Genomic DNA, 19,741 nt, shown 5'->3' with positions numbered 1-19,741 from the left:
TGCTCGACTATCAAATACCCTCAGCTCAATTTATAGTTGAGATAAGTTTGAATTCGCATTTATTTAACAGGGCCTAGACATTGATAAGAATGGACATAAGTAATCATAGTATACTCTTGTAAGTCTGGCAAGCCTTGCTCAATTCTAAAGCTGGAGCATGAGCAAACAGCAATGACAAAGGCAATAACAACAACAACAACAACAACAACAATAGCTACCTAGAGGTTTATCACGCACTCGCTTGCAATTTCAGATTGGGTAATAAATTCTTGAACTCTGCTCAGTAAGGGACTCTCTATCTATATATGTATATATATGTGTGTATTTACTTCTATGTGTGTGTGTGTGTACATTACTTTGCCATTCATGAGCGTGCGAAATTGCTTTGTTCTCGCCGCCATTTTATGGGCGGTTATGTTACTGTTACGGGACATGGGCGTGGCCATATTGTTGGCATCTTTGCTCTTTGCATCATTGTGTTTTTAAATTTAATACCAACACTAAAGATTAAGATTTTAATGTGCTATTTGGTTAACAAATTTTTTTTTTATGACCAGCTCATTTTGTACTTCGACTCAGTTAGCTAGATTTCGAAAGGGAAGTGGCTAGCACAAAAATGTTAGTCTAGTTTTAAGGTTCAATTAGCTTAAAGGCGACATAGTTGCCAATTGCAATGTAAGTCTAATTTACGGTTTGAGTAAAGTTAACTGGAGTATTTGGTTGATCTACAAACATGGTCCACATAAAATATAACTTTGTATTAAGTCATGGCTAACACAAAGAGTAATTGTACTTATTCAGACATAATTGTTTTACCTTAAAAGGCACTGTTAATTGGACAGCTTTCGAATGGTTAATGCTTAACATAACGCATACGCACTGGTGTCTGCTGTCTTTAAATTTTAAAAAATATAAGGCCAATAATTTAGTTGTTTCTTATTCATTTTCCCGCAAACAATTCAAATAACGCATACGCACTGTATTCTAGATTAAGTTTTAAGTCTTCATTTTAAGCAGATATTGTAAACAATTTGTTGTAACTTGAGTAAAATTTCGATAAATTAATTACAATTAATATTAAAAAATACGCTCTATCTGCCATTTACTCCAATATTTAATTTAAACAATTAGTATGAAATATTGTTGATATAAAAGTCTGTTTTTATAAAAACTCACCACAAAATGAAGTTAAGTCATCAGCATAATGAATGAAATTACTTATTATAAATATAAAATTCAAGATCAACGTTCTGAAATCCGTAAATAACACGAAATCACACATAACTTCTGACCAAAAAAAGATACAGCGTTCTTTGTTTAGCATTTGGTTGCTGCCAGCTGTGTAAATAAGTCATGTGGGAAGTCAACAGATATTACATTGAAAAATAACTATAAAAAGAACTAGAATTTGTCAAAAGCTATCATTGGAGCAGTTCAACTGATATCAATATGAGAATCCAGACCGTTATCCTTGGTTGTGCCATCTTGGCCGTTTGCTTGATCAGGAGCAGCGATGCCGCTTGTGCCGCCGCCGTTTGCACACCTACGGAGTGTCAAGATCCTGCCAATGCCGCGGAGCCAACCTGTCAAACAACAACTGTCGCACCACCATCAACAACTGCAGCACCAGGAGGAGTCACAACAACAGCAGCTAGTTCCGGTACAGCAACAACAACAACTACAGTGTCATCAGTGGTGTCAGCTACAACTAGTGCCGAGTACGCTGCTTTGCTGCGTTTAAGGCGCAGAATCCGCCGTATTCAGCGCCAACGTCGTTTGGCAGCACGCAGGAGGCGCATGGCTGCCAGAAGGAGAGCTGCTCAGCGAAGGAGGGCTCAGAGGAACCAGAGGAGACGCAGAAACAACTAATTATAACGCATACGCCCCGTTTGCCATTTGCCTTTATACTGAATTTAAATAAATAAAATGATATATTGTGCTTACAAAACTCTTTTGTTAAATTTTCCTTTAAAATCAAGTAAATTTTACACTAAAAATTAATACTTGAATGCACTTTTTGGTTAACAAATTTTTGTGTTACCGTTAAGTATGTCTAATTTATGATTTGCGTAAAGTTAAGTGGAGTAATTTGTTGATCTGCAACAGTGGTGTCCAACTTGGTTAATATTCACAATTCTGTCGGCTGCTTTTGCTCTCATGACGCATGTGTTTGGCTGAAACTCGAAAGCCAAACGCGCAGTTTATTTTTTCTCTACTTCTATGAGTTTGGACACCACTGATCTACAAACATGGTCCATAAAAAATATACCTACATATGTATTAATTCATGGCTATCGTGGAAGTTATTGTACTTATTCAGACTTAATTGTTTAACTTTCAGAGACTCTATTAAGCGAATAGCTTTCAATTGGTTGATGCGCAATATAACGCATACGCACTGTGTGCCCGCTTTTGTCTGCTTTCTTAAACTATTAAAAATTATTAAGACACTAATTTTCTTAATTTTTTTGAGTACAGGTTAATTTTCACGCAACTAATTTAAATAACGCATAACGTATGCTAGCTTTGGTTTTAAGTCTTAATTTTAAGCAGATATTGTGAACAAATGCTGTAACTTGAGTATAATTATGATAAATGAGTTACAATCAATTATAAAACATACGCACGGTGGGCCATGAGCTCCAGTATAAAAATTAAACAAGTAATTTGAAATATTGTTGTTTCATAAGTCTGTTTTGCTGAAAATTCTCCACAAAATAATGTTAGTTCTTTAGCTTAATTAATTAAATAATAATTAGAATTCAAGATCAACGTTTTCAAGTCCATAAATAACACAAAATCACACATAACATCTGGCTAAAAAAAGATACAGCGTTCTTTATTTAGCATTTGATTGTTGCCAGCTGTGTAAATAAGTCATGTGGGAAGTCAAAAAATATAACATTGAAAATGTGTATAAAAAGATGTAGAATTCGTCAAAAGTTATCATTGGAGCAGTTCAACTGATATCAATATGAGAATCCAGACCGTTATCCTTGGTTGTGCCATCTTGGCCGTTTGCTTGATCAGAAGCAGCGATGCCGCTTGTGCCGCCGCCGTTTGCACACCTACGGAGTGTCAAGATCCTGCCAATGCCGCGGAGCCAACCTGTCAAACAACAACTGTCGCACCACCAACAACAACTGCAGCACCAGGAGGAGTCACAACAACAGCAGCCAGTTCCGGTACAGCAACAACAACAACTACAGTATCATCAGTGGTGTCAGCTACAACTAGTGCCGAGTACGCTGCTTTGCTGCGTTTGAGGCGCAGAGTCCGCCGTATTCAGCGCCAACGTCGTTTGGCAGCACGCAGGAGGCGCATGGCTGCCAGAAGGAGAGCAGCTCAGCGAAGGAGGGCTCAGATAATGGGCCAGAGGAGACGCAGAAATAACTAATTATAACGCATACGTCCTGTTTGTCAATTGCTTCTACACTGAATTTAAATAAATAAAATGAAATATTGTGCTTACAAAACACTTTTGTTAAAATTATCTTCATAATCAAGTAAAATTTACAGCTTAAATAAGTGAATTACTTATGTATGCTCAGATGTGCAACAAAATGTTTGCGAATTTCCGCAATTAAGCTTATGCAAATATATGTAAAGCATTCACGGTGAGTGTAGTAATGGTTGTAATGGTTGCACTTTCAGGCTGTCTTCTGTTTGCATATCTGCTTGTTGTCCGACAGTCAACAAAACGGTGCAACAAATTTGCATAACTTGAAGCGACTCGTCGCGCAACGTTGGCAATTTGCATAGCAACGGCCGCAATTAGTGTGGCATGAATGTGGGTAAATTATGCGAGGCCAAAAACAAGTTGATAAAGCTTGTCGTGGTCAAGCGGAAATTGGAAACGGATATCGCATACATGTGGTCGAGCAATCAGACAAATCCATACACACACACTCACACAAATCGATGGAATTTTAGACATTAACCAGAAACGTGATGAACACACACTTTGATATACAAATACAATGCAACTGAGTATATTTAAATGGTATATTTCAACCAAGTGCACAGGTAAACTTGCCGAGTGCTGTTTATACATACATATTTCCGTTAATTAAAAACTGTATGTTTTCCCATATTTTTTTGCAACTATTTTTAATTAATATGCATAGCAAACATGTCGGAGGAAGCCGCAAACTTGCCAATGTATGCAAATGTTACCAGGCCACCTGGTTGGGCTCACTGGGAGGGACTCTAAATGGCGGCCATAAATAGATGGCAGCGAGGAGAGGGGGGGGGGGGAAAGCCGCTGTGCGGTCTTTGTAGTTGCTCATGTTCACTTGGCCGGCACGTTTGAAATTAGAGAATTAGTGGCCACATTGTTGTTGTCGAGTGGCAAGTGCAGGCGCGCCATTTTGCAACCGGAAACGGCCATTACGAGTAAATGACGTGCGTGTGATGGCAATAAGTGCAACATGGGCGGCACCAAGAGCCAAGAGTCTGAGTCGGGGCCACTTACGTTAGCGTAAATTAACTTTGCGGCCATTTTGTCGAGCTGCGATCTGAGTGCGTTGCTCCGTTGTTTTGGCTCGTCAGTTCGCTTTCATTTTCGTGTTTTCAATTTACCAAATTGCAACACTGCATTTTAGACTTGGCCATCAACGATGCTTAGCGCGGCCAAAAACGGCACCTGACGCTGCATTGACATTGACAACACAGTCACGTATCCTTCACACACACACACACACACACACACGCACACGCACACTAACACAGAAATGATGCACTTTATAAGCTTTCATCATCTACGTTAGAGCTTCCGTTGGCTGAACGCTGCCTTTTTTGGCTTGGAAAGTGGAAAATGCGTCCAAGGAGAATCAACGCCATGCGGCATGTGCAACAATGGTGTTGACATGCACTGCTTACTGCCAATCCCTGTCCCTGTGTACCCTCCTTCTCGACCTTCTCTATATTTCACCTACCCGTCTATTGCCTGACATTCTCCAGTTGCAAGCATGTTTGCTTGCGGTTTCGCCTTACTGTGGTAATTCTAATTTTGCATTCTCCCACAGCGATTTCCCACTGCACACACACACACACACACACACACACGTGTAGAATACCCGTACATGGTGTAAGCTGCTTGGAATTAACTTAGAAAATACTTGTTGCATAATAATTGCAAAAATTCACAACTCCCAATGCCACAAGCTTTAGTTGCTTTAAGGATTAATTTAGCCCTGGCAAAGCGAAACAAAAGCAAATTTTGACACAACAAGTACAAGTACAGTCAACGCTGTAATCGTGTGACTATCTTTATCTCACTATGTGTGCATTAAATAAATGCAAAATAATCACAATGAACAAAATATTCAGGGCAAATGCAATATCAAATCAAACTGTTATTTGTTCTTCTACTGCAGCAAATTTACCATTTAGTCTTTAAGTTAAATCTTAAATTTTTCCAATTTGTCCGTTTAAATTTCAATATAACAATATCTGGCAGTGTCAAACAATTTTATTTTCTCTCTTTACTTGCATTTCCACTTGCCATTTGCATGTTTATAGATTCAAGTCACATATAGATTTAAATTTTCCATAGACCACAGTCGACATTTAAAATAATTATTTACTGTGTGCAAACAAATGGAAAAATGAATTTTATTTAAATGCGTAGCAAATAAATGTGTTTTATTTGATTGCAATTTTCGATGAGCTACAATCAATATCAAATAACTTATATAAACACATTTCTTTTTTTATTTCATTTTATGTCTGGAATTCCTTGCTTAATTTTAAATCATGATCTCAACAGTGTTTTTAAGTATCAATTGGAATTCAAAATGTTTTTCGAGTGATTTTAAAGTTATAAGTGAATTCCTTATACCGGAACTGACTACAATGAATAAAAATGAATTCCTTTAAAAAAAAAAAAATGCACAAATTACTAAACTTAACTTCACTTACAATCATTGATAAATAACTTGAAGCTTAAATAAGTCACAGATAATTCAATTATTAGATTGTCAGCTGCAGCTTAACTCCAAGCCAAGAGCTGAAATTCAATTAGGCCAATTCACTGGATCAAGTTGGCCAAGATGAAGAAGAAGACTAACTAAAGTGCCATTAATATTTGTCTTTTCGCAAAATTTGCACTTTATATAATGAAAAACGATGCGGCTGCTAAAAAACATGTCAAAGCAAAATAATTGAAAAAGTTTAGAGAGCAAAGTTGAAATGGCAACGACACGACACGATACGACACGATACGACAAGATACGCTGCAGGCGATGCATTAATTAAGAGTTTTTCTGATGAACGCCGCAAAAGATAAGAATCCGTAGCTTTTAAGTACAAACATAATCTTCATTAAAGCAGCACAATAACCAATTTTCTACTCAACTTTCTCGGTATTTTACTAAGTGAGTGCATTTTGAAATTAAATCGCAGACGCTCCTCGGGTAATTCCGCATGACAGCGCCAAAGTCCACAGTATGCGGGAACTCACGACTGTTGACCCCAAGCAACAAGAACAACTACAACAACAGTTGCATAAAGTCGCATAAATGTCAGCAAAGTTGACTGCAAATAGTTGGCCGCTGACATAATAATACGGCCGGAGCTCTGGAGCTCAGTAGCTCGGCAAAGTGAATGCGACAGGCCAGACTCGGGATGCTGCACATCCTGGTCAGAATAAAGGATGTCTGTGCGACAGGATGCCATGCAAGTGCCTTTTGTGGTGCCCATCTCTAGTGTCACCTTAGCATCGCAATCTTCTAATAGGTGTGCAAAGCTGTAGGCTGAATGAGAGAAATGCCAACACAGAGACAGAGACAGAGAAGAGACAGAGATGATTGCCTCTGGCATGCATTTTGACGTGCAAATAGAAACTACCAATGACAGGTGCTGAAAGCAACACTTAAGCATTTGATTGGTCAACACAGAAAGTTTTAAATTTCTTTATCTTTTTAAAGGCAATTAAAATATTTCAAAGAATTAACACTGAGCACACGCGTAGTTTTTTAAATACTGTGCTGGAAAGTGCACAAATTACAGGCAGTGGTGCCATTTCCGCTTGTTATTATCGGTTATCGGAAGGTTTCAAATTTTTTTTAATTAAAGCAAAGCACGTAAATCATAAATTTTTCTTTGTGTTTTGTTTCTATTGAATTTTAGCCTTATTAAGCATTTTTTTAATTTTATTTTTCTCTATTTTCTTTATGTTACTTCATTCAAAGTCAGCTTTTTTTAACGGTCTATTTACGACACCACTGATAAGAGATGTGCAATCGCTTAATCGATAAATTTGACATGGAACTAAAATATGAAAACATCAGACTTACAATAAATCAAATTATCGATGCTCTGTGCTTTTTTCACATCACTACTTTCAACAAGAACTTCTTGAAAAAATCTCTTAATCTGTTTTTCTAAAATCTCTTTTTTATTAAGTGAAATAAATTAATTAAAAGTATAACTGTAATGATAAAATTAGTTTGTTTATTCATAAAGGAATCGTTTCAACATGAATTCAACTAAAATTCAAAGCATGCAGGAAGAGCAGAATATGGAAAATGTGGCAATTCCCTCAGTAGCATATAAATTGGAGCAGCTGAGATTACTTCCGTACATGAAAAATGATTTTGATCCATTTACTTACAAAATGGAGCCAAAGAAATTCAAGGTAATGTCAGATAAAAAGCGCTTTAAACAATAGAATGATTCAGACTCAGATAAATATATATCGAACAATGCCAAGAAGTCTATATTCAATAAAGATTCAATAGATTCTATTTAAATTGGTACGAAAATATCTGACCACTAGATTTTATCGCAATAACAAAGTTAAATTTAATAAATTGTAATACAAACATTTAATTTAAAATTCAAACTAAAACTTAAACGGCATATATTTTATTAATACACTGTCACTTAACATTCAGCAAGTGTCATTTTAGTTAGTATCTCTGTGTATTCGATGCGCTTAGGTAAAATGCTGTGAATGTAAGCATTCCAAAAATAGCTTTCATTTCTATTTAGCCAATTTGCATATGCAGAGATTTATGTTATGTTCACATAAATATGAGATTTTAGCAGCGTGTCTTGGGTGTCTCCCATGTTGTGTTGTGTTGAGTTGAGTTGAGTGAATGGATGCGGCTTTTGACGGCCTAAAGGGCCAATTTAATTCCAATTTGTGTGCTGAGGATGTTTGTTATTCAATTTAGCATCAAAAACATATGAAATACATATATACTATATATAAGATAGAACAAGCGACAAAAATAACATTCGTGCATAATTTCATAACAGCAATTTGGGGATGTCAAAGTCGAAAGCCGTTGTCGATTAAGATGGCTTGTCTCGACTGCTTGATGGCGTCGAGATTGTCGCCTGTCTATTTGCACGCGCTTAAGTGGCATTGGCATTGGCATTGGCATTGGAAATGTCTTTGCCACAGTCCCTGCCACAATCATCAGTTGTATTGTATTGTATTGTATTGTATTCTGTTCTGTTCTTTTCTGCTTTCAAGCAAATAGAGCGAAACGGCACCATTGCAGCTGTTTCCGTTTCCGTCAGCCATTATCGGAAGAATGAGCTACACTTGGCCGTGGCTTTTGTCTCCCTATCTGCTCGTATCGCCCTATTGACAGTTGTTGTTAATGGCATCACAATATTTAGCCCGAGCTTTGTTTTAAGACAATTTATGCTTGATTGCATTGATTGATTAGCCGCACTTGTTGTTCAGCCAGCCACGCCCATTGTGTGCACGCTTCGCCACATCCTGTTTGTTTAGATATGTATCTGAGTGAGTGTCATGTTAAATTCTAGCATAACTTTAAATAAGACCAATAAACAGGAGCCTTTTAATTAAATCATTGCACATGTTCCAGCTCTAATCTAATCACAAATTGTGGCTATTTCAAAACATGACTAATTTGGTAAGGGAAACTTTTCAATTAAAACTTTAAACAACTTACATTGAATAATAAATTGTTTTATGGTTAAGTTAAAAGTTTTACTTTGAGTTAAAGTTTTGGCTTAAAGCAGCAAAAGCTACTAAATTGAAATTTATGCCTTTGGCATAGCCAGCTGCTGGACAAGCTTCTTAATAAGCACTTTAGATTGTGAGGAGCCATTGTACACATTAAGCGGTGCTAAAAAAAGTAAATGTTAAAAACCTTTTTAAAAAAGATACCAATTCAATGTCAATGTCCTCGAACAATATGAACATACGTACATACATCATCACCGCTACTCAAATTGAAACTGAAATAAATATAAGGAATACAAAGGACAGGCAGACTTGGATACCGAAAAGGTCAAAGAATCGCAAACAACTTGAGTGGAGATTTTACTGTTCAACCAAAGCCGCCAAGTACGAGTATGACAAACATAAAGCACATTAATTGCCAGACTTCAAGCAAAGAAAAACAAAATCCAGTACGAAGGGAAAACTTTATATCAATGCGTGTAATGTGCGTGGATTTATGGGAGACGACATGACATGCCCTGGGTCTCAAACTGTAACTGTAACTGTAACAGTAACTCATTACTATGCGTCCCACACATGTAGGGATACATGACGAGGATATGTATTTTCGAAGGTCCTCATAAAGCAAATCACAGCGTCAGTTGTCATTATTCACATAAAGCGTCATTCGCTTTTGGCTTAATTCGTAATACTTAAATACCAGTATTTTATTTTCAGCTTTGTTTTATATTATTTTTATACTCTGTACTCAGTTGACAGAGGGGAATAATAAATAAAGTCTTTGTCCTGGCTTTCTCCCCACAACATTTATCGTTTATATACTCGGTTCATATTGATCGAATAAAATGTTGTTGCATACTTTTAGGCTGTCATCAATTGTCTATAGAGTATTATGATAGTTCAGCTGTTTTCATATTCTCTTTGTATTTTATTATTGGCATTTTCTGCAAATAATTCGAGGCTTTTAAGCCACATACTGACTCAGCACAGTGACTTCAATTTGTGTACGTACACGCTCGTATCTTGTATACAAAATGTTGGCTGTCATGTATTTAAGCCGGCAATGACATCAGCTTTGCTTTACAATTCCGCTGATAACTTCCCATGAAAATCCCATCAGCTGCAAATGACATAAAGCGGACAGTTTCGAGTTAAATATTATATTCGAATTTCAAACTTAAATTTCAAATTTCAGCTGGCTTAAACTTAACTGACCTGTTGCTATACCAGAGAATAAAGCAATGTCTATGGATATGCAGCCAAGTGGAATATGTCAGCTTAATAGAGCCATGGTTAGTTATGATTTTAGCTCTAGATTAACTGCAATTGCAGCTACATTTTCATAGCTGACTTGAGTCGAATTTCTGGTCTTTGTCTATGGCCATTGAAACGTAAGTTTTACTTCCTTCATTAAGCAAGGACAAACTAGTTTCAGTTACAACTAATTAAAGGTTATTCAGCAGTGTGTTTCATCAGTATTTCAGCTCATATTTACCATTCGGTCAATCATTGCAGCCATCACTCAACGACAGGACACTGAAATGCCATTAGCATTAGCCCACGCTGCGTTCGGTAAACCGCAACAACAAAACCACAACGAATGCGTCCCAATAAAATACGGCCAAAAGCTGAGTAGAAAAAAAAAAATAGAGTACGCCGCAGGGTAACCGCAGTGCATGACAAACACTCGATTATTCTGTTCCGCTGCGTTCGCAACCGCAGTGTTGAAAAGTAATCAAAGTTCTCCACATACCACATGACACTCGACGGGTCAGGTGTGTTAGAGGGATCATAAAATATGATATGATGCTAATTTAATTGCTGATAAATTGTTGTTTTGAGCTTTTGGCAAATTGTGGCCAACAATGATTGGCTGTCAGTTTGCATCACTCATACGCCACGTTGTCCAAGTTTCATCCAATATTAATTTATAAACACGCAACGCCAGCATATTAATATTTTATTTAGCACGCCAGTTGTTACTTATTCCCAATGACACACACACTGAAGTATGAGACAAGGTTTTCAAATAATAATACTGCCAATTGTGTTCAACTTAGTTAAAAATGACTTTAAAAAGTTGTTGCTTGCTTTTAACTCGCTTTATTGGGATTAAATTAATTTTGTGCAGCTCTTTCCCCCCAGAAAATAATACGATGCTTGGCTACATTGTTTGCCGTTTTTATGCTGCTCTCTTGAAAAGTAACACATTTAGCTAAAAGGTCAAATTTGAAAGTTTTAAAAGCTTTTTGCACCTGAGCTACTTACGTAACGTTCTGTTTGCGAAGCTCCCGCTAAATGCTACAAAAAACTTTTACCTTTTGGGCCCGAGTTGGCATGGTAGTTTTTCATTAATTAAACACTTGGGCGTCCACATTTGTCGGGTGTTTGGGGCTTAAGGGTTCGCTTCCGTTTGGAATTGACACTGACATTTCAGCTTGGCATTTGCAGGCAACACTTTTGGTCAGTTTGTCTCTCTATTCTCATACTTCATCGGATTAGTTTGCTTCAGTATTCAGTATTTGCCCAGACAGATGAAAAGGCAACTCTTGAGCTATACAAGTGCCCTCCTTGCCAAGTTCGGTTGATGGGCGAATTTCAAGTGCAAAATGAATTGTTGCTTGGGACTTAGCCAGGGAGTTGAGCAACTTTACTCGTATGCTCATAGACGAGTACTACACTTAAGGTGCTTTAGTTATCGATTTCTCCTTCTGTACTTTGGACACTAATGACTGAAAATTGTCGTTGAAATGTTTCTAATGTGCTCGCAGTCAATGAAAATTACGGGCACAACGGTTGAGGTTCCCACATCTATCAGAGTATTAAACTGTTTACAGTGCAAACTTTTGCACAAACAAACTGAACACGCAAGACAGAGCGAAAGAAAATTAAAAAGATACAGAGTGAAAGTGAGATGGCAAGATACTTATATAAAATGATATACTTATGTATATGTTGCAAGATAAGCCGATTGCCGTAATCATGTACCATGAAACTTTTTATTACTTCCTGCTGTTCGGCTTGGGCTCCTTAAATAGCAGTTATTCAAATGGAATGGATATTTTAAAGCTTTTTCGATTCGTAATTGTCAACGACAATCGAATGGATCGAATGAGGAGAATATATTCATAACAAATATGCAAATATTTGTAGTGAGGTGGCTTATTATACAAACATATTAAGTATACGTATTTTAATAAACATAATTTTAAAGTGAATTATATTCCCATTTTTTTTTTGCAATTAAAGTCTCTACACTCACATATATTAAACGAGCTGCCAGTTGCACCCGCAGCCGAAAATCTGTAGCTGAAACCATGTCACAAAATATTTTTAAATCCTTCCCTTTTTATGACTATAACAACATCTGTTGTGAGTGTGTGTGTGTGTTTTATTTATGGGATTGTACAAGTTATGGTGCCCTAGAAAAACTGTCGCATGTGTCGCTGAGAACTAACATGTGTGCATATACTTGTATCACGTATTCGTGATGTCAGAAGGTGCTAAACATAATTGTTTTTGCACAACATATTTCCATGTTGCAGAAAATAAGAGTCTGAACTGAACACGTACAACAGATAACAAGGAAATAAATTAATTAATTAAATGTTACTGACACCCCTTGCTTAAGTGTCGCAGCTGCCGCATCCAAAACTCATTAATGTCACGTATACAAATAATATTAAATACTAGTAGACAGCCACCAAAAAAATCCAATTGACAGCTGTGATTTATGCGACTGAAATATCTGCTAAAATTCGAAGTAAATGCTAACGATTAACAACAACAATAGGAAGGTTCAAAAAAGCTGAGCTCAACTGTTGGCTACAAGTGTAAAGCAAAAACCTGAACGACCGCATTGCCAGCTGGTAAAAGGTCAACGTTTGCCAGTTTAGACCACGTTTGTATTATGTGTGTGCAAAATTTGCATTAATGCCAATATATACAATTTTTTTTTTTTTTTATGAAAAGGAAAACCGTCTAGACTTTAGGTTGTCGAATGGCTTTCAAATATAAACGAATGCATAGCATGGTTTTTGGGGCAGCCATAATTATAATGGTAAAGAGCTTAACGTGCAATACAAATAATAATTTATAGGTAAAACGGTTGAATCTAATATTCAACAATTTATTTGAAAGGTTTCATTAAAACAGTCAAACAAATTACGAGAAGGCAAAGCCCTAACTTGACAAAGTTAAATTAGAGCGTTGCCAATAAAAACAAAGCGCAACAGATTAACCAAAAGACCGCAAAATGTTGGCCAACCAGTCAAGCCAAACGAAAGCCAGAAAGAAAAATCCAATAAAAGGCCAAGAAAACGAGCAAACGAGTAGGAGAAAGAACACAATGCAGCCAAATTCAACTGGGAGAATCTGGCGCATGCGACGGCGATGGCGACGGCAGTTTCATTAAACATTTAACATTAATTTTCATTGAGATTAATAGTCAAGTAAATGCTAAAGATTATTAAGGCAGTTGGCTGAGCCATTAGGCAGAGCCAAAAGAAATCGTTTGCCTGCAATATGGCAAATTGTCCAGCCGTGTTTCGGAGTTAATTTTATTTCTTGTTAGCAATTTAATTGTCCTGCTGAGCAACCGAGTCTGACTATTGAGTCTTTGTGGGCATTTCTTAGTAATCTTTCAATTGCAATTTGCGTATTCATCCACATAAATTTACTGACCAATTAATTGTATTTATCGCATTGTCTAATTAACATAAATCAGCCGACCGCAAATATCAACAAATATACATATAATATTAGCTCACGTGCTCACGTAAACAATTGTGTAATTGCGTATTTGACCAATTGGCATTTCAAATTGATGTCTTGGGCAGCCAACAACACAACACAACACAACACAACAACAACAGCAAGAAATTCATATTAAGAGAGGCCCAAATGTGCGCACACGCCATGTAAATGTTGGATGTGGACGTGGAACCAACAGTCAGACCGTCAAGTCCCCATGGAACTTTGACCTAAACATAACCCAACGCCGACATAGAAGTGAGCCACGTTTTTTTCCCCCTTACTTTCGTCCCTAGTCTGTCTATTTGTTTGTTAGTTTATTTGTTTGCCTTGGCGCTATTTATCATGCGACAAATGCGCGTTTATCATCGCACGAGGCGCACTGACGGAGGGCGTGGCATTGCTCCCATAGCGCATTAGCTGTGGAAGCTTAATACTCTTTGCCCCAAGCAACGAAACAATTTTTACGTACATAAATTTCATTTATGAAAATCATTTGCACACATACAAACACAAACAGCAATTGCTCGAACCGAAAAAAAGGCATGCCACAACAGTGCGTATGCGTAACGTGCGTATTCAACTGATTCGTCAACTATTTATGCATGCATGTGTATGTTCTGCGTTGTGATGTGATGTGATGTGATGTGTGTCAGTTATGTGTATGTGACGCACATGATTGATGTACAGCACAGCGGCGTTTATTTTTATGTCGCCAGTTTTGGCAGCCACGAGTACAACAACAACCACAACAATAACAACAAGAACCTCAACAACCACAATGAAAATGTTGTTGATTTTTTTACGATTTCAATCAAGTCAAGTGGATTTGCATCATTGTTTCAGTTTTCATGGGTGCACAACGTCACGACTCGTCGCCTTGCTATTTATCGCCTTTATGTGCGACCCTCATTTCACTCCCAAGTAGCTCTTCTGCTTCTCACTTGCAATTTGGAAGTTCTAATCAAAGGACATTCATCTATGTGGGTCAAAGGCAACAATATGAAAGCACTTGACCAAAAATGTTACTGTTCTCGAAGCTTTTGCCCTCCCCACAGACTCAAAGGGACTTTTCTTGGTCTTGGCCACATTTGTTGAAAGTAGAGCGCAGTCCGTTTGCTTGGTACCATTAATTAGAATTACAATACGGCGAACGTGACATTTGCTTAATTATAATGACATAAATTTCACCTAATTATACCCCAGACATATTTGTATGAGTTATAGAAGCTCAACTTTATTTACTACCACAAAGAATGAAATAAATTTATATCAATTATTGTCAATTGACAGATTTATTATTATTTTATTTATACGAACAAATTAACAAATTATGCCATACTTGGTTTTCAGTCTTAAGTTCTCGGCTTAAGTATTCAGAATTCCCAAAGTAATTAAATTTAAATATGTTTACGTGGACTTAACCGTCTCTTGGCAACTGAAGAAATGCTACACAGACTGTTCAAGCATTCAATTACGATACTTTTATTATAATTCCATTGGAATGTGCGACTTATTAATGTCGCCATCACATGAGATGGCCATAATTAAATTCTCTTTAAGCCAGAATATATTTTATTCGAGTCTGCCTCAATCAGGCGTAGTTAACATTCATTCCCACTTGTTGGTACTTAATTGACTTCACACTGAAGTATCGATGAGCCCATGTCAGTCAGGCTCTTAATTGCAGTCAATTGGCACACTTTTTTTTTGCAGTTTGTGTTCATCTGGCAACATCAGAATAAATGATGTTCACATTGGCTGACAACGGAAGTCAATGCGACGTGTCAGGAAGACAGTTGACTAAACGACAAGGACAGCTAAATAATAACGATTTATTTATTTCATCTAATATGTTTTTATATGGGAAACATTATCGACAGCCAATAGGCAACTCAAGAAAGTGTAGATAGATAAGCATGCAATCGAAGATGACAAAGATGTATATTGAACAAGTAGCGAGTAAATAGAATACAAATACTTTATGATATTATTAAAGACATCATTCAAATTTCAGAAAATAAGGCAATCATCAAATACGATCAACCAAACTCAACTAGATTTAATTAAAGAGAATTTTAATTCGTTTAATTCATAATCAAATATTTATCGAAAATAAATAAGTAAGAGGAAGACTCAACTTTATGTTTAAAAATTTGCAAAAATTATTTGCAAATAAGTACGAGAGTTACTTCTGCTTACTTTGTAGCACTCGTATCTCAGGTACTTTAGTTGCCTTGCACAGTTCACGTAGCACATAAAGAAAGTATACAACTCAGACAAGGGGCATAAAAGTTTTACAATGATTACGAGAAACAGCAGCTGCTTCCTCAGCTACAACTACAACCAGTGAGACATCATTCGTGGCAGCATTTTCATTGACATGTGGAAGCGGGCCAACGGGACGTATGAGATATTTGTTGGTTCACGGATGGGCCAACCGAACGAAGCTACTCCGTTTGCATTAAGAGGCATAACAAATTTAATAAACGGAAAACACATTTCACCAGACCAGTTGCACACGGCAGCTTTACTTGTTGATGTTGATGGATGTGTTCAGAGACTTTGCCGTGTTGCCTTGGCTACCCTCTTGCTCAGCTTTCTCGCCGGGCTGCCTTTGGGCCCTGCTGTTACCGTATTTGATGTTCTACTGCCTTTGTTGTCTTGCTGTTTTTCTCATTGTTCATTGAAACTGCAAACAGATAACAAGACTGTAAGCCTTGGAGCAAGCAAAGTTTCTTATTTCATTTCAAGACTTTTGCTATTTTCGGAATGAGAATTCCGAACTCGTTCCAAGAGTTTTGATTTCATAATTCTTAAATATGCAAACCAAGCAGAAATGCGACATTTTGACTACTACGATATCTTGTAATTGGTCTTGCGTAAGATTTCTTTTACCATCATATTTGTGATCGAATTATAAATAATATAAGTTAAAAATAAATATTTCTTGTGCATAGAATTTTTATTAGAATAGATGTATAATTTATTGAAATTTTGTATACCTATGAAAAAGCTAAATTCTATTTACTTCAATCTAAATGAGAAATTTTCATGTAAGTTTTCACTTTTAAAAATCATGCCAAATTGGACAAAAGTTTCGGAAAATTGTTAGTTCCAAATTCATACCATTATCTAAACTCAACGGATTTTCAAGCGGAATGTCATATTAATCATGGCTTAAATTCATTGGCGCTAATATCATTCTGCATTAAATTTTTTATTTACATTGTTTTAAAAAAAAATGTTACTCTTTTGATCTCGGTTCTGATTATAATGCTAAGGAGTCCATTGAAATTTTTAAAATTGAAAATATTTAAGCTCAACCTTTAATTTCTCATCAACTGTCATGACTTTATCAAAAAGAATGTCATTTTGATTATGGTTTGGTCTCTAAATTCTTGCTGCATTTAAATTTTATTAACGAAACCGAAATCTACATTTCTTTATACAATTTAAGGAAACCAGCAATAAATTAGCTAAAATTTCAACACTGCAGTGCAATGTGAGTGAGTGTTCGACAATATGGCAGGTATTGTGAACAATGACAAAGCATTTTGTTCACTTTAACACATTTTCCTTGGATGTCGAATAAAAGCCAACACATGTGGTATATACGTATACGTATTGTAACTGTCAATATGCCCAGCACTTTAACCTACAGTTCCATTTGATATGAATGTGACAAATACTTGCAACAACAAACACTCGTTGCATGGCAGACACGTAAGCATGCAACTAAGCGCTCAAGTTGAATGCCATTTGTTGTATTGTAAAACAGCTGTTAAAACTCTTGAACCCATCATTTGGGTCGCATACTTATTCGAGCAACTATAGCTGCTCTACGTGCTGATGTAATTTAGCAAGAAGAAAAAAAAATACAGAAAGATGTACTTACGATACTACGAGTAAAAATGCTCATACGCATTTATATAATGCATGAGTAAGCAGACAGTGGAAATAAAATCCGAAAATGCTGCACTTAAGGGGTAAATTAAGCCGAAAATGAAATGGCATCAGGAAGCAAAGGCGTCGAGGCGAACATTGCAACGGTTCTCATTATATTATTTTCTTCGATGGTGGCAAATAAAAAAATGACTCATATCATTTTATAAGGCCATCAGTCGGGATCAACAGTGAGGCCGATAGGGAGTGAACGCAGTGGCAAAACAGGCAACACTCGACTTTGACTTTCCGTTTTCCTGCACATGCCGGATATTTTACAAGTTCCGGCCGCTTCTCCCTTTTCAATTTTATTGCTCCGTTTGCATTTGCGAGTGTGAGTGCGAGTGAATGAGCTGCTCGTTAAATTTGAACACTGATGTGTTAATAGCCCTATCCAAAGTACTTTACTTGGACGCCCAGTGCAGCACATAAAGTTAACTGGCAAAGCCGGATAACTGCAGCCATCCGCCACAGCCGCGACAACCACAAAACACGAACAACACAAACAACACAAACAACGAGAGCATTAAGTACCAACAGCCTGTCCAAATTTGTTTGAAGCATTGCCAAACATCAAAGCAATTTGTGCCTGACAGTCAGTTCAAATGGACGTAGCGAGTGCTTGGAAAATAAATTGCCAAAAATGTCACAGAAATAAAATAAATTTCAAAACGTTGCGGGTTTGTCGTCGGTTGTTTGCAAAACTTTAGCAACTGCTTCCTGCTTGAAAAATCGAGCAATTGCAGTAAGCCATAAATGTGACAGATGTATGTACATATGTATATACAAGTTCGTTTGGTTGTAGATATGTTTAGAAACTGGCTAACGAGAACTTGGTAAGCTTCACTCTCATTCTCGTATGCGTTTTATGCATTTGCAAATGTCACTTAAGTCCACCAAAAGAAAATCTTTTGGCTAAAATGTGGTCTTAAATTGTCAAACTTAAGTTCAGTAAAGTTGAACAACATGAAGGTAACAAAGCTGATAGCTACGTCACGCATACGACACGTGTGCTCGACCAAAACCAATAAAATTATGCATACGCAGCGTAAGCCGTATGACGCTATTATTGACTCAACTAATAATAAGCTAATATTTATAACTATTGACATTTCAGTTGTAGATTTGATTTACACTTTCGTTTGATTATAACAAGTTCAGTTTGTCATTCTATTCAGAGACTGAAGCGCGTGTTGGAAATTTTTTCATACATATATATTCATATATATTTACAATTCGAAGCAGAGTTGTAAATTAGCAGATCTCAACATCTGGAGAGACTCGCATGTAAATTCAATCAACAGTATCAACCTAAATAAGTGTTGTATGGGTATCGGCTTACTTCTTACATAACTTTACATAAATTAAGGCGACATTGTCACAGACTTTGCCAGAGAATAAGAGACTAAGAGTGAGATTAATGCGGTTTCAAGTGGTGCCCTTTAATGTGGTATCAGGAGTCACCTCAACCCTGTGCTTTGCCTTATCTCCTGTGCGGTTTTCTCACACATCGGCCTTTTGTATTAGTTTGTCTTGTTCCGGCGGTTGCGTTCTCTATTCATTTTTTGCTACTTCCTGATGCCGACAGACTACTCTGAGCAAACACTCTCATTCTGCATATCAATCACATGTCAGGATGCTGTCACTCCACTGTCACATTGCGGGGCGTGTGAGAATTCTGTGGCAGCAGCAACAGCAGTTTTCTCTCAGACATTCTCTCTGCATTTTCCGCTGGCATTTGAAAAATATCAAATGTTCGCGCTTTGCATATTTATTGTGCGTTCTCTCCACGCTCTCCACACTTGACTTTGTTGGCATTTCCTTTCGGTTTCCTCTTCCGCTTCTCAGCACCGTCCGGCTTTCAGTCAGCAGTCAGTCAATCATGCATTTCGCAATTCTATGCGCGTTTTGATAACAAACAAATTCAATTAAAATGCGTTACGTGTTGCAAATCAGTTGAATATCTTTTTGAATTGATTGTGCCATAAATTGTTGTTTTATTTTCCACCAACAACTGCCATTGATTTACAGTTTTCGGACAGGTAAATGTAATTACTCGTACTATCTGACAGCTGTCATGCCACTGATTTTTATAAT

General features: G+C 36.9%; 3 protein-coding genes across 3 annotated transcripts in view; 2 read left to right on the top strand and 1 right to left on the bottom strand.

The window, feature by feature from the left end:
- LOC117790574 (cGMP-specific 3',5'-cyclic phosphodiesterase) overlaps positions 1-19,741 on the bottom strand; it is a 46,262-nt gene that overhangs the window by 16,295 nt on the left and 10,226 nt on the right. The window lies entirely within an intron of this gene.
- On the top strand, positions 1,429-1,948 carry LOC117790578. The gene has a single exon (XM_034630059.1). It carries the CDS (start codon positions 1,450-1,452, stop codon positions 1,867-1,869), a length of 420 nt encoding a protein of 139 aa, XP_034485950.1. The 5' UTR covers positions 1,429-1,449; the 3' UTR covers positions 1,870-1,948.
- LOC117790577 lies at positions 2,960-3,476 on the top strand. Its single transcript, XM_034630058.1, has one exon. The coding sequence runs from the start codon at positions 2,975-2,977 to the stop codon at positions 3,395-3,397; it is 423 nt and encodes a 140-aa protein (XP_034485949.1). The 5' UTR covers positions 2,960-2,974; the 3' UTR covers positions 3,398-3,476.

The sequence above is a fragment of the Drosophila innubila genome, assembly GCF_004354385.1.
Source record: "Drosophila innubila isolate TH190305 chromosome 3R unlocalized genomic scaffold, UK_Dinn_1.0 2_E_3R, whole genome shotgun sequence".
Lineage (NCBI taxonomy): Eukaryota > Metazoa > Arthropoda > Insecta > Diptera > Drosophilidae > Drosophila > Drosophila innubila.
Note: the sequence above shows the minus strand (reverse complement) of the source record. Positions and strands in the feature narration are given on the sequence as shown.